The sequence below is a fragment of the Microtus pennsylvanicus genome, chromosome 1, assembly GCF_037038515.1.
Source record: "Microtus pennsylvanicus isolate mMicPen1 chromosome 1, mMicPen1.hap1, whole genome shotgun sequence".
NCBI lineage: Eukaryota > Metazoa > Chordata > Mammalia > Rodentia > Cricetidae > Microtus > Microtus pennsylvanicus.
Window position 1 is genome coordinate 48,231,809 of NC_134579.1, and position 15,547 is coordinate 48,247,355.

At 43.3% G+C, this 15,547-nt stretch overlaps 1 protein-coding gene across 1 annotated transcript in view; it reads right to left on the reverse strand.

Moving 5' to 3' along the window:
- Positions 1 to 243: 243 nt before the first annotated feature.
- Plcxd2 (phosphatidylinositol specific phospholipase C X domain containing 2) overlaps positions 244 to 15,547 on the reverse strand; it is a 59,735-nt gene continuing 44,431 nt past the window's right edge. The window contains exon 4 of the mRNA XM_075963964.1: positions 244 to 6,125. Within this exon, the coding sequence (XP_075820079.1) occupies positions 5,969 to 6,125 (157 nt within the window). The 3' untranslated portion in view covers positions 244 to 5,968. The remainder of the gene's footprint in view (positions 6,126 to 15,547) is intronic.

Genomic DNA, 15,547 nt, shown 5'->3' on the forward strand with positions numbered 1-15,547 from the left:
GCATTCAGCAATCATTCAAATTAGGGTGAGCCAGGGATGGTGATCCAGTGAGACTCTGGATGTCACTAAAGTCTCTGCTAACTTTAACAGAAATAATTGAAGTGCTAAGGAGAAGCTTGAAGGAGGCTTGTAGACATGGCTGCGAACACATTCCACACTCGGTCTTCTTCATATCGACTCTTCAGCTCTTTAAAACAGAGGCAGACGTAGGTCAGTAAGAACACGCTCGTTCAAACCAAGGAATCACGGCTATTAAAGATTCATGTTTATTACTAAGATTAAACCTTGATAAGTGGCTCAAATCCAACACAAGGAAATGCATCATATGATCAGAGCTATTAACATTTTTTTCACAGTTAAAATGAGGTATTGTGGCATCACAATATTTTAGGATGAATCATGTGATTTAATCCAGGTCACAAGAAAGAAGAAAGAGATATAATTGAACAATTATTTCCTAAAGGGAAAGAAGCCAAGTGGCATATGTATGAAGGTGACAAACCACAAATACATTTCAGAGTATCAAGCAGCATATATGCACAATTTTATCCCTAACCTTAAAATTGGTAAAACTGATTATTATTTCTTAAGTTTAGCAAACCACATGCGTTGCAGTGTAAATCAAGTAACAGAAGATAAAACACAGTCTCCATTACAGTATTTATCAGATATACGAATTATCTGAACTGACCAAGACTTATTTTTACTATGACAATTTCTGTGATTTTAAATTACTGATCAGGAGGGGCTAAGTGTTACAGTTGGTATATTCACAATACAAATAATGCATACACAACCTGCAGTTAATACTTATGAATACTGACTGGGGTAATAATTAGTAGCAGCAAGGTAATATTATTTCTAAAATATGATCTAAGATTTATCATCTTGATACTCTAGGTCAATAGCTGACATGTCCTTAGTGCTATGAACTGAAAACAGGTGTGACATTGCAACTGTACAGAGCTGCCAAAGGCCTATGTGACTTTTCAAAGTGCTGTGCTTTGTAGTGGGCTTAGCACTGAGAACAAGCCTGTGCTATCTGAATTAAGTATTGGTCCCAACTTCAGGGCTCCAATTAAGCATAGTTCTATGGACTGGGTGGAAGCAGGAGGCAGAAGGATGCAATTGAGAAAGCTAAAAAAAGCTACCACTACAGTCAGAGGAAACCTTCTGTCAGCCTCTTGTGATGACGTCATTGGCAGATGATGGGAATGCTGGGAGATAGGAGGAAGTAGCACTCTATGAAGGGAATGCGGAAGAGTGACAGCAAATGCCTCTAGACTGGTGATGCAGTTGTCTTCACAGCCATGCTTCTGAATTTCCCCAAAGAATGGAGGGAAGTGGTTTATTCAAATCATTTTGTTTTAATATGGGTTTGATAAATCCTAAGAACAAGTTTGCCAGAGTGGATGCTAAAACACATTATCTAAAGCAGAATATCCTTATCTCAGAATATTTTTAACAGTTTCTAAAACTTTGCTCTTTTTTTAAAAAAAAAATCATTAGCATCACTGTAGGGTTGTTTCCGAGTTAGGCTAGCTCAGACATATGGCCATTAGTGCCAGGGTTTGTAGCAGGAAGTTGGGGAATTCAAAGGTTGTGGAAATAGGAGGTCTCTTGGGGCAGTAAAGAGCTGATTAGAACAATCTGGAATTAAGGGGAAGTTTATGTCAATACTTCTTGTTATTCATTCAGTTCACTCTCCTGTGTCCCAAGGTGACACTATTGTGTCATGAAACCAGGGTACCACCTACAGGAAGCATCTGCAGATGAAGGTTAAGATGTACTAGAAGATGATGGGATTTAGAGGGACATCCATGCTCTTCTATGCTGTACCAAACGAGCTTCCTGTCAGCTCTGATGTCTGATATCCTCAGTGTCTATTGATTCCTGCTGACATGTTGAGAAAGCCCACCTCTCAGGGGCCAACATACATTTTGGCATATTTCTTTGAGCCCCACACATTATTCAGACTCCAGAAAGTATAATACATAGTCAAGTTCAATCAGGCTGTACCACACTCTTGGACAATGACCCCAACCATATTCTCTGCACATGTGTACAGAGGGAAGAATCCTTGCAAAGGTACAGCCCAGAGTGCAAGGCATCTAAGCCCTAGGACCTTATATACACCATGAACTAGTAAACTGAGATTGGCAACGTTACTAAAGATGAAAGAACAAAGGACAGGTTAGCCTCGGGTCAGTTGCTCAGCTAAGAGAAAAGACCACGTGACTGTGACCCTTTCATTCTTCTGTTCTGCTTCCCAGAACTTAATAGGCAGTCACGTACATCATAAAACATCTGTAATGACGTCACTCTGTAGCCCTTTTGCTTCTCAGAGAAAAGCAGCAACCTTTCGTACCTTTCACTGTGTGCTAATGACTGGGTTGTATCACGTTTCTTTGGGATTACTTCCTACTGGTAAGACTGAAAACAACCCACACGGCTGTCCCGACACACCAGAAAGCTCCATTTCACCTCAGAATGCTGCAATGTGCATTTCCTTGCTTTCGTGGAAAGAAACATAAATTTTCAGATGTGAACATGAAATTATGAAAGGCCTGAGATTCTTAAGGTTTGTCATTGCCCCTGCTCAGATCTTGTGCTTTTCTTTGCATGTAAATAAAATCCTGGATTTGAATTCTAGATCAAATGTTCTAAAAAAAAAATCAGGGGTCTAGACCTGGCAATAAAGGAAATGATGCATATCAAGCAGCAAATACAAGGAATTTTTTTTTTTTTTGCGTGACTTCTAAGACTGCCATGATATCAGACCACATCCTCAACACCCGTCAGTTCCTTCCATCAGGTCCACCCTGAGCTGTCTGTTCAGTCCTGAGAACATTGTCTCTATCCATAACATACATGGAACTTTCAATAGGTTTAGGCTTTGAGACAGTTTCAAGCCACAGAAACCTAAAAAGGTCTGGGCCATGAAGGAAATATGGCTGTGTTGGGATGGTGCGGAGAATCAGATAAAAATGGGCCCAGATTCTAAGTTAGTAAACCAGCATTCTAGTTGCTCTTGAAATCGATTCTGAATCATTTTGAGAGCCTTATTTTGATCTGAATGATTCCCAGGATTTTCAAGAACGTGTCATATGTTTGGGTCAGAATTCTTACTGATCATTATTGCAGAATAAGACATGGGGCCTATATTCTGTTGCTATTCTGTCCAGCTCACCCAAGTTTCTGCCTGGTCGTCAAGGAACAGAATACATGCCACAGCCTTTACAGCATATAAGAAGCTTTTGTCTCAGGGCAGAGATTGGAGTACTTCCTAGGGAAGATTGTGAATAAGCCTCTCCCTGCTACCTCCCAGACTTTCCCATATCAACAAGGCTGAGCCCCTAAAGCAGCGTGGAAGAGCTTGGACGTGCACTCACTACAGGAGCAGGAGGCCTGTGCACGTGGCCGTGGAAGTGTGCTGTGTTTCTGTGTTATGCATGCAAACACGGAGGTGCATGTGGACGTCAGAAGTGAAGTACAACTATGTATGTCAGAACCGAGACAATGGATGAAGTAAAAAATTCACTGAACAGTCGACAGCCTTAAAGTGAAACACATATCCAGGGCAGATACCTGCTGTCACACTGAGCCACATAGCACCAAGCACCTGGGCAAAGCTGAGGCTCCGATTACACAGAGCAGAATGCCTCTTATTTTTGTCTTCGTACCTCTTTGCCAAGTAACAAAGGGTTAACGGATGGAGAATGATCTAGTCCCTGGTAAAGGATTGAGAATTCGAACCAAACCAAACAAACAAAATGCAATAATTAAAAACAAAACTAAAAGCCAAGGTTTTCAGAGCTTCTCCGAGGGGCTCGGTATCATAATTGGAGGAAAATTAAGATAATGAGGGTACACATTCCAATGCCATTAAAGAAGCTCCGTGCAGAAAAGAAGGCTCCATCAAATTTGACAAGATCATTCTGGAAACCTCCTCTGGGAGGGATTAGTATGCAAGAACAGGAGAAGTTAAAGCAGGTATTCCCAGAGGTGTTTGTGCTGTGGCCTCCATGAACTACGGAGATTAAAAAGTCAAGGCCTAAATTACTTTAGGAAGAAAAAAAGGCCAGATGATCAGCAGTGAGGGGCATGCGTGTGTTTTCAATAGCTCACCCAAGATTACCCCCACTAGAGCAAGCATGCACTTCTGACTAGGAAACCGAAGTAGAGATAGGAGAACTTCTCGGACAGGGTCCAGCATTCTCTCCACTCAGGATTGCCTCTTTATAGTCCTCCTTAGGAGCTGGGAATCGGACACCTCCTCAGGGATTCTCAGATAGGGCTGAGGGGTACCAAAACATGCTCATGCTTCTTCTAGGCTGTTATTCCTAGCCAATGCTCTACAGAAATGCCTGTGTAGTTTGTCATGACCCTTTCACCTCTGTCCCGGTCTACATCTAGGCCTTTGGCAGTGGCTTCCTGGATCGCATCCACACCTATACACCACCCTTATCAAGATGGGGGTGGGGTAGGACATCTACAGCAAAGAACAAGGTCATTCACAGCCCTGAGGTGCACCAACCAGTGCAGGGGTGGAAGACCACAGCAGCATCCGTCCTGGGTAGGAAAAGTCCAGTAAACATCTGTGTGAGTGCTCTTGAGGCAGTAAGCACTGCAGATACTTACTCTATGAATAAATAATGAATAAATACAGGTACAAAGCAAAGGAAATGAAAGAGGTCTCTTATCAATAAAAAAAACACACCACTTATCAATTAAAAAAAATTTTTCTCTTGAGTTTCCAAGCTCTCATGCAGTGCTGCTTGGTTGGCAGAACAATCCACAGGAAAAAGATCAAACGGAAAAACAGGTGGAAATGTTCCAGCATTGCTTTTCTTTCTCACTCGGCGATCTACAAGTCACCCTAAATGTCTCCGAGGTAGTCTTGTTTGCATGGAGTTGCAGATTAGTTCCAAACGCACTTGGAGCTTGCTCCTGTAATGCATTGCACGGTCCCACACGTCCTGTGTCAGCCTCCTTGTGTAACGAACAATCAGACTTCTGCTTAGCATTGTGACCCGCAGCAGACCAGGCTCCAGGCAGACCACCATAAAATGGGATTCCGGTATCTGCGTGAAGACCTCATACAAATAGGACAGTGCCAAAATGATGCAGGTGCTTGCCTGATAGTCATTTGGGGAGAGAGCTACAAGATTAAATCAAAGAATTCTGGCATGCAACACACATGCATGTTTAGCTCTTATTGGGCCCTCGCACAAAAGATTCCCTACCACCGTTCCTTTCATTTTAAAGAAAAGGAAATGGGAAAATGGGCCCAAAAGGAAATGAAAGGAACCAATACTTTCAGATAGGGAAACACATTTCTGATGCCAACCAAGGGTAGTGTGTACTTTTTACATGAAGAATTAAGGGAACCACTTCCAGAGCCAGCCTGTGGCTGAAGAGTGACATTATAAACACGTCTTGCTCCCATAGAGAAGTGGTGATATTGTACAGTTCAAGAGAGGGCCCTGTGCTTGTCTCCCTAGGAGCCCCTCAGAGTTCTAGGTTAATGACAAAGACCTCCCAGAGGGGGGTCCGTGCCTGTATGTGCCATTGCCATTCTTCTGGCCAGGAATGCCTTTCCAATGTAGCCTTCACACAGGCGCAAATGCCCACAGAAGATAACAGGAAGTTGGGACGATTAGATTAAGATGTTGCATAGCTCATGGAACCTGGAAACCATACTTCCTTTTTCCATTTGTGACCAAAAGCCACTAGGTAGGTCCTGACCTTGGCCATATAAAATACGCACTCTTCCCTTAGACTTAAGTTTTTAAAAGTCTCATTTGGGGAAATGCATGAAAATCCCGGGAGTTCTATCCAAATGGCTCTGTGTCTTTCTCTTCCTCACTTCACCATGACTGCCTGGGAGTGAGCCATCCTAACTGGAACCCTCTAGAATCCTACCTTAGATCAACAATCTCAACATGAAATTAAACATAGCATTAATTCAACATTTAGTCAGAGCTTGGTCCTCTAGAAGGTCATTCAGTTCAATCACAGTTGTGGCAAAGTCCACCAGGTCCACGAAGTCAGATGTGATGATGTTGACACCCATGGCTCCAGGCTTTTGAGTCTTCACCCAGTCAAGGATGGCAGGGAGATTCCTACATAGAGGAAGTATTGGGTGAAAAGAAAACAGAGAGATAGTAGTCGTTAGACAACTCCAGAAATGGAAATAAAATGTTTGTTTTTCTTACTACAGGAAGTATAACAGAAACACACAACTCCCTGAGGTGAGACTCACAAAAGCCTTATATTCCCATGGATATGGATATGGAATTATCATCCCACCTGAGAACTTATCTTTCCAAGGTTTCTCTTATGCAAGAAACTACTCACAGATCCAAAAGACAGCCAGAATGACAGGATTCACAATACCAAGTCCAACAGTCCTCTCGTTGTTAGGTTTTTAGAATTCCTCATGAAAAATCTCAAATATATGGCAAACTGAAAGAACTGTTGTGGTAAGTGGATCTACCCCATCTTTTACCACTAATATGTTACTATTTTGCTTGTTACATATCTATTCATGCATCACTATCTTCCTGTCAATGTTGCTTCTATTTTTGACATACTCCACTTAGAAACATATAAAACCCTTAAATCTGTCAATGTGCATGTAATTAATTGCATTTTTTCTTATAGCTCCATATATTATCCCATTGTATGACTACAACATAGCTTACCCATGTTCTTATTGTTAGATACACCAGTTGTTTTCAATTTTGGGTAATTATGAATAAACTATTATGGGCATTCTTCTATGAGTCTTTTTATGGGTATCATTTTATTTTTCTTGGATAAAAATCATGGGACAAAACTGGCCTGTGAGAGGGTTTACTTATATTTAGTTTTATAAGAAACTGCCAGTCCCACCAACAGAGAAGAAAAGCTCTGGACAGTTAATATTATCCCGAAAAATTGGTCTCTCTAGTGTTTTGAAGTCTCGTTATTATAAATAAAGTATGGGGACTCATACCTGTAATCCAAGCACATGGAAGGTTGAAGCAGGAGGTCTAACGGCCACTGTGTACCTTCTTTATACCTATCCAACACTTTGACAATTTTTTCCATTTAATTTTCATATATTCTTTTTGTATTTTCATTTGTTCTCTAGACTTTCATGCAATGTGTTTTGATAGTATTTGCCCTTTGTTCTTTTAAATGTTGAGTTTTAGAAATTATGTTTACATTCTAAATACTACCGTTTTGTACGAAATATTTTGCAAATATTTCTTCTATCCTGTAACTTGCCTTTAACATTCTCAATGAAATATTTTGATTGGATTGAATTCCTTAATTTTTGATGGAGTGTAATTTGTTAATCATTTTTCTTTCTCTTAAAAAAATTGATGTGGTCCTTTGAACCCCATAATCTACAAGTCCTACTCTGACTCCAAACCCACCCATCACCTGTGACCTCAGTGGCTCACTGAGACACAGACCGCTACTGCACAGCGCAGACAAGATGTGAGTGACTAGCCCCCCCCCCCCCCACCTGGACAGCCCAGTCTCTAGGCTATATAAGCCCTTGGGCAAAACCCCAGGCCCTTCTCCCACCCACCTCGCCTGTCCTAGCTAGCTGGTCGTCTGGCAAGCCTCCTGCAGACAGGCTGCTCCAGCACCACCCCATCAGACCCTGTAATCTACAAGTTCCTCTCTGCCCCCAAACCCACCCATCCCCTGAGAACTCATCTGCTCTCTGAGACACAAAGACTGCACAGAACAGACCAAGAGCAGCTCCTGAGACACAGACAGCTGCAACCATCAGTCCAAGAGAGGATACCTAAGACACAGACACCAATTGCAAGGATTAGACCAAAAGGCAAAGACATTGCCTGTACTGATTAGAAGAAGAGATGGGTCGCTACCAATGCAAGAACATACTCAATAACCTCCAGAACAAAATGGCAACACCAGAACCTAGTGGTCCTACAAGAGCAAGACCTGAACCTTCTAATCCAGAAGCAGGAAAAAACAACTTTAAATATAACTTTATGAAGATGATAGAGACCCTTAAGGAAGAAATGAAAAGCTCTCTTAAGGAAATGGAGGAAAATAAGAAAATGGAAGAAATCAATAAATCTCTTAAAGAAAGCCAAAAAACTAAGATAAAAACAATCTGTAGAGCATGAGACTCTTAATCTCAGGTTCGTGGGTTCGAGCCCCACGTTGGGCACCATTCTGTTGAAGGAGCTACAGGCTGTGTTCCACCGCCCGGCTTCTGGCCACCAGCTAGCTTTATACCCGAAATAATAACACACAAACTGTATTCATATAAACACTGCCTGGCCCATTTCTATTAATGTGTGTAGCACCATGAGGTGGTGACTTACCAGGGAGATTCTAGCCTACATCCATCTTGGGTCGGAGCTTCTTCGCATCTGCCCCAGAGAAAAGTAGCATAGTGTCTAAGCTCACTTCCTCTTTCTCCCAGCATTCTGTTCTGTTTATTCCACCCACCTATGTTCTAACCTATCAGGCCAAGCAGTTTCTTTATTAATTAACCAATGAAAGCAACGGATATATGACACTCCCACATCAGAAATGGATATTTTTCTGAGTAGATACCATATACCAAAATTAAACCAACGCCAGATAAATAATTTAAATAGACCTATCACCCCTAAGGAAATAAAGGCAGTCATTAAAAGTCTTCCAAAAAAAATTAAAACAAAAAAAAAAACAAACAAAAAATCCCAGGGACATATGGTTTCAGAATTCTACCTACCAAAATTTTAAAGAAGAATTAATACTTATACTCTCAAATTGTTTCAAACAATAGGAATAGAAGGAACATTGCCAAACTCCTTTTACTAGGCCACAGTCACTCTGATACTCAGACCACACAAAGACTCAACTAAGAACGAGAATTACAGACTGATCTCATAAACATTGATGTAAAAATACTCAATAAACCATGCTTGTAAATCAAATATAAGAATGTATCAAAAAAAATCCACCATAATCAAGTTGGCTTCATCCCAGAGAGTCAGGGATGGTTCAACACACAAAAATCTGTCAATGCAATCAACCATATAAATAAACTGAAAGAAAAAAAAACCCACATTATCATCTCCTTAGAGCCTGAAAAAGCCTTAGTCAAAATCCAACAAAGGTCTTGGGGAGATCAGGAATACAAGGAACATATCTAAATATAATAAAAGGAACATAAAGCCAGCCAACAGCCCCAAAGAAGCTAGGGAACAAGGAGAACCCTAAGAGAGACATAACATGAATTGCCCTTGGAAGGGAAAATAGACAAGATCTCCTGATAAAATCAGGAGCATGGCAGGGGGTGGGGGTGGAATTGGGGGGGGGAGGGAAGGGAGTAGAGAACATGAGGGAATAGGATAGTTGAGATGGAAGAAGGGCAGAGAGGAAGAGCAAGGAATGGGGCTATCGAGAAACCTGGCACTAGGAAAGTTCCCAGGAATCCACAAGGATGACCCCAGCTAAGACCCTAAGCAAAAGCGGAGAGAGTGCCTGAACTGGCTTTCCGCTGTAATCAGATTTCTGACTACCCTAACTGTCATCATAGAACCTTCATTCAGTAAATGATGGAAGCAGATGCTGAGATCCACAGCTAAGCACTGGGCTGAGCTCCCAGAGTCCATTTGAAGAGAGGAAGAAGGGAGAATATGAACAAAGGGGTCAAGACCATGATGGGGATACCCACAGAGACAGCTGACCTGGTCTAGAGGGATTGGCTGGACTGGTAGCAGGGGAACCTGCATAGGACCAAACTAGGCCCTCTGAATATGGGTGACAGTTGTGTGGCTTAGGCAGTCTGTGGGACCAGGATTTATTCCTAGTGCTTGACCTGACTTTTTGGAGCCCATTCTCTTTGGAGGGATACCTTGCTCAGCCTAGATATAGAGGGAGTACCTTGGTCCTACCTCAAAGTTGGGTGCCAGATATCGTTAACTCCCCATGGGAAACCTTACCCTCTCGGAGGAGTGGATTGGGAGGGAAATGGGGTAAAAGTGGAAGGAGAAGGAAGAGGGGAGGGAGTGGGAACTAGGATTGGTATGCAAAATGAGAAAAAATTGTTTTAAAAAATTAAAAATATGTAAAAAATAGTGCTGTGTCCTTATTAGGGTATGTGCATGTGTGTAGGGGTGTTCATAGAATCTAAATAAAGGAATTGGATCCCAAAGATGTCCTCCCCTGTTTTCTGAAAGCATCAGGGGCTTCTCCTTTCTTTTACTTTCTAAAGCTATTGCCAGTGTAATAGTTTGAATGCAACTGACCCCCATAATCTCAGAAAGTAGCACCATTAGGAGGCGTGGCTTTATTGTAGGGGCATGGCCTTGTTACATGAAGTGTGTCACTGTGAGGGCTGGCTTTGAGGTTTCCTATGCTCAAGAAACTGCCCAGTATCTGCCTGTAAGCTGCCATGCTCCCTATCATGATGATAATGGGCTGAACCTCTGAAACTATAAGCGAGCCACCCAATCAAATGTTTTCTTTACGAGAGTTGCTGGGGTTGTGGCCTGTGTCTCTTCCCAGCGACAGGAACCCTAAGACAGCAGTCAATTTTTGCAAAAGGCATAAGGTAAGGGTCAGGGTTTGTTTTCCACACAGAGAGTTAACCCAGTACTGTGCATGCCTCCTGTAACAGACTAGTATTTAATCAGCTGCCTCTCGAATACAGTTGCTGGGGTTATTTTATAAACAGAAGGCTTCCGATGTGACAGAGGCTCAGAGCCAGTGACGTAAACAACACTTTCAATCCAATGTGACCTAAATGTGAAGAACCACAGAAGGGCAGAAGAGAGCAGCCAAGGCTACTCACTGTCTTACATCCTGGTAAACACAGCTCTGCTCACCAAATGCTCCCCAGCAAAGGAAGGTGGAAACCGGCTCACATTTGATGGCGGGACCGGGAATTCTTTGGGTTGGATTTCTCTAACTAACATGGATGCCTCTTCTCTTCTGTGACTCATGCCCTCCCTGGTTGCCACTTGCCCCATGTCTATATTCTCCTTTGAAGCTGCCCTCCCTTCTGCCATGGCGTGTATTCCTTTCTTGGTCTTCTAAAGTGATGTTTAGACTATGGCTGCATTTTCCACCTCCTCTTCCTTCATCTTATGGTGATAAAAACTGAGTTCTTCTCTTATTCGGGGGGGGAGGGGAGGGGATCTACATTTTACCAAGGACTTAAAAAAATGTCTTATAGATCAACTTACATTTTTATTTTAATAGCTGGTTGTGACTCACGATTGTCCTTCATTTTTATCTGGGACTCTTGAAGAACTTAGTTTACTAAAATTGCTTGTCCCTCTGCTCCACTTCCCTGGGAGACAGGGTGCATCAGAAAGATAGTAAAATAGTACATACACAGAAAGTGTTCAGAAAAATGCCCGCTTACTGCATGTGCTATGTATTTGGCCAAGGAAAAGAGATCCTCAGCAAATGAGTAAAAAAGTAGAGAGAGAAAGATTTGAGGAGTGTGGGTAAGAAATTCCTTACTATATCCACACAACAAAATGCTGAGAAGAGGAACTAAAAACACAGAACCCTGTTACAGACAAAGACCAATAATTCACAGCAATCTAAATGAAGGACATGGTAGTGAGCCTGTCTACATTCACGATTTGAAAACAGCCTTTGTCAGTGCCTATGTTTGGAGATCCTACGCCATCTGCTGGTCATTCTGGGAAAATGATGCCCGACAGCCTGGATCCACCATCACCACCGCCGCCACCATCGCAGCCAGAGCCACACTTTGGAGGATTCCAAGAGCATGAACGGAGCTTTGGGGAAAAACTATGTAACCCTGGTCTCCAGGGACAAAGAGGTCTGTGTTAGCTTTGGGTAGCGTGTGTCAAGCTTGCCCAGGGCTAGTATCAAATGAACCGGTTGACGTAAAGGGAAACGTGGAACCCGCTGGCACTGATCAGGAACAGAGAACTTTGCAGATCTCGGCTGGGCCAGGTATCCGCTGACAGCAATCCCATGGGCTGCAGCACTGGCTTCAAACTTCCCTTCGACCTTGAGGCCACCTCATTTCTTTACCAGTCACCGTCACGTGCATTTTCAGATTTCCCAGGGGTGAAGCAAATCACAACCCAGAGATTTCAAGAACTTGTACAGGGTCACCCCATTGCCCGTGGGGGACTGTGTTAATTCACTTGGGGTGCCGAAACAACACACACACACACTAGTGATTTCAAAGAACTGAAGTTACGCCCTCCTGTTCTAGAGACTGTCAGCACAAGATTAAGATCCTGCAGGGTGGCCTTTATCTGAGGCCTTGTAGGTCATTTCCTCCTGCCCAAATTCCACTGCCCCTCACCCCGTGGTATTTTCTCAGTGTACCTACACAGACCTCTAGGACCTCTTTGTTTGTTTTTGGACACAGCGTAGTATATCCCAAGGTGACCTTGAATGTCTGCTTATCCGTTGCCTCTTGAAGTCTCAGGATTACTGGCTGGTGCGGCCTGTTTAGTTTCTATTGTCTCCCCTTGGTTTACATTTCCTTTGGACTTCAGTGTGGGCACAGCGGGATTGGGCCTAAAGGCCTTTCAACTTAATTACCACTTTAAAAGGCCATTTCTTCAAATAACTCATATTCAAAGGAGAAAGGATTAGGGTTTTATTCTACTTGATGCTACAGTATATTTATTTGTTTACACTGCGTGAAGATGTGCCTCTGGATTGGTTTAATAGGAAGCTGGATGGCCAATAGCTAGTCAGGAGAGAACAGGTGGGACTTCTGGAGAGAGAGGGGACTCCAGATGAAGCTAGGTGCCCAAGAAAGGCCAATGAGACGCGGAGGAAGACATACAGAATGAAAGAGAGGTAAAAAGCCACATGACAGAACATAAATTAATAGGTTCAGGCTAATTTAAGTTATAAGAGCCAAGCTTTCATATTAATAAGTCTCCATGTCACAACTGGGGGACTGACTAGCTGCCCCCCAATAAAGTCTAACAAGAAAACTTGCTACAATTTGAGACAGGGGCTCACTATATATAGCTCTGGCTGGCCTCAGATTTACAAAGATCTGTCTGCCTCTGCCTTTTGAGGGCACAATTACAAACTGACTGGATTAGAATTTTAATGCAAGGATTTGTAAAGAGGGAACATACTTTAGGGATCCTATAAGCTTCAACCCCAGGCCTCCTGACTCAGCTTGTCATCTTCCAGAGTTTCAGTGATCATTTGGTCCTCAGTCTTAGGCAAAACTTACCTGTATTTCATATTACTATGAGTATTATAAGTTCGAACTTCAGGATTCTTCTAGTCAAAACTACGCCAGAAGTTCAATGTAAATGGGCAATGTATGTTTGTGGCTTCCTTCCAAAATGATGAACCACAGTGAACAGAATCTCACGTCCAAAGATCATCTGAGAATTGGGGATTAGCTTCCCACTGAGGAAAACTACCTCCTGTAGTAGAAAGACACTCCCAGTCTTCCCCAGGTTTGAGCTGCGGATCAGTAGGATCAACTAGACAACATGGATCCCTGTGTAGTTAGTCAGGTAGGACAGCCTCGTAGGGTGCTGGCGCTCAGGAGGGAGAGCCTACGATTACTCTGTGGTGAAAGGACAGTCATGTGATTTGCTGCCATTTGGTTTCTGGCCAGGGTCACGTTTCTCTTTCCAGTTGATGTGTAGGCACAGGGATGTAGGATCATACCCTTAATATTCCCATGACCATAAAGGGCTGGGAAGCCAACATGGCTACTCCTTTAAGGGATATTCTCACTACCAGCAAGGAGACCATGCCTTTGGGCTCATGCTATCTTCATTACAACAAATAGAGAGGCTGGGATTCTTGAGCAGCCAGACTGAGGCAGCAACAAAGTCTAGCACTATTGTGGGTTAACAGCTACAACCAGTGTGAGCCGACCAGATCCAGGCTACTAACTCAGTCATGGGCTCCAAGGGGACCCCAAGAAACAGGGCACAGGCACCATCTGTGCTCATACCAGTGCTCACACTACACTGGCTGACACCCAGAAGTCCCCACAGACCCTTGGTTCCTGGAAGCTCTGCTGGGCTGCCTCGCTTAGCTTCCCTGAGGACTAATGTAGGACCCAGCCATGACAAACTCAATAGCAGCCTGAGTCTCAGTAGTTTTCCCGAAGGCGATACCTGGTTCCAAGAAAGACCACAAACTGCAACTACCACAACACCACCCAGGAACAGACCATCCAAAGGGAATTCCTAACGTTCAAACACACAGCTGCCAACACACACCCATCGCTTTTCACCAGGACACCCCTAGACAAATGTCAGCCAATCAGGGGTGCTAAACCTTAGCAATCCCTCACCCCCACCTTTGCCACTACAAAAACCAAACCATAATTGATGTCAGGGCTCTCCGATCACTCCAATACAATAGACACATGAAGAGCCCAAGTGTGCAAACTTATGTAATAATAAAGGCTCTTTGCTTTTACATACTGTAAGTCCCAAGTCCTGGTCTCTGGCCTCTATCTTTGGAGGCTTCATCCCTGTGCCGCCAAGCCTTGATCCCTCCACAGAGGAGAGTCAAGACAAGCTGTTAAAATCTTGACCACTCCCCCAATCTACTTAAACTGCTCCCATGAAGGTCCCCTCATGATCTCTTTCCTCTCTTCTCGGTGGTGGCCTTCTCAGCTTCCAGGTTCCCCCTCAGGGCCACCTGAGAGCGCAGGAATCCCATTAAACCTGGATATTTTTTTAATGTGTCTTGTTATGAGTCGGCTTGATTGGGATTTTTGCGTCGGCAGAGAGCTCGCGTTAGGAAAAATTCCTAACACATACAGGACTCAATCTCCTAGTTAGTTTTGGAGGGAACTCCATGATCTAGGCATAACACTGTCCTACATAAGACAAAAAGTGTCTTAGATAGTGTCCCCCTGCTCTTCTTTGAGAGGCTGTCCAAAAGAATCAGATTCAATCATTTGCAAAAGGCACCTTTTATTCAGAGTAAAGGACTTTTATCCTGAGTCTGAAGTACTTCCTTAGAACAGCTGCCCACGCAGGTTTGCAGTGGGGCGGTCATCACACTGCTCTAGAAACGGTCATGCTAATTTTTATTGGAAGACTGTCCACAGAGCCAAGGCTACAGGACTCACCAGGGCTCTACACCTGCCTCTTCCTAGGCACTCTTTCCGTTTCTCCTGACACTTCAAAGTTTATCAAATGAATGAATAAATAGTGGTAAACTGCAAATTTACCAAAAGAAGGAGGGAAATGGAATGGGAACATGAGTGTACAATATTTGGAAAGGAGAGTTTGTGAGTCCAGATCTTTTAAAGAGATAGCACACTGGTTTAAGGGGTTGTTTTGTTCTTTTCTTTCGTTTTGTTTTAGTTAAACATAGTAGCTCACATTTATATTCCCAACACTCTTAGACTGAGGCAGGAGGATTGCAGAGTGTCAGTTTGAAGCCAGCCTGGGCTCCAGAGTGGGATCTTGTCTACCTCTACCACACCCTTGCCCCCGCACCGCCCCCCCCCACATCCCCGCCAGAGAGTATTCCCATTTATCCTAGTCATAGCCTCTCCTGGCTTTGAACTCACAACCCT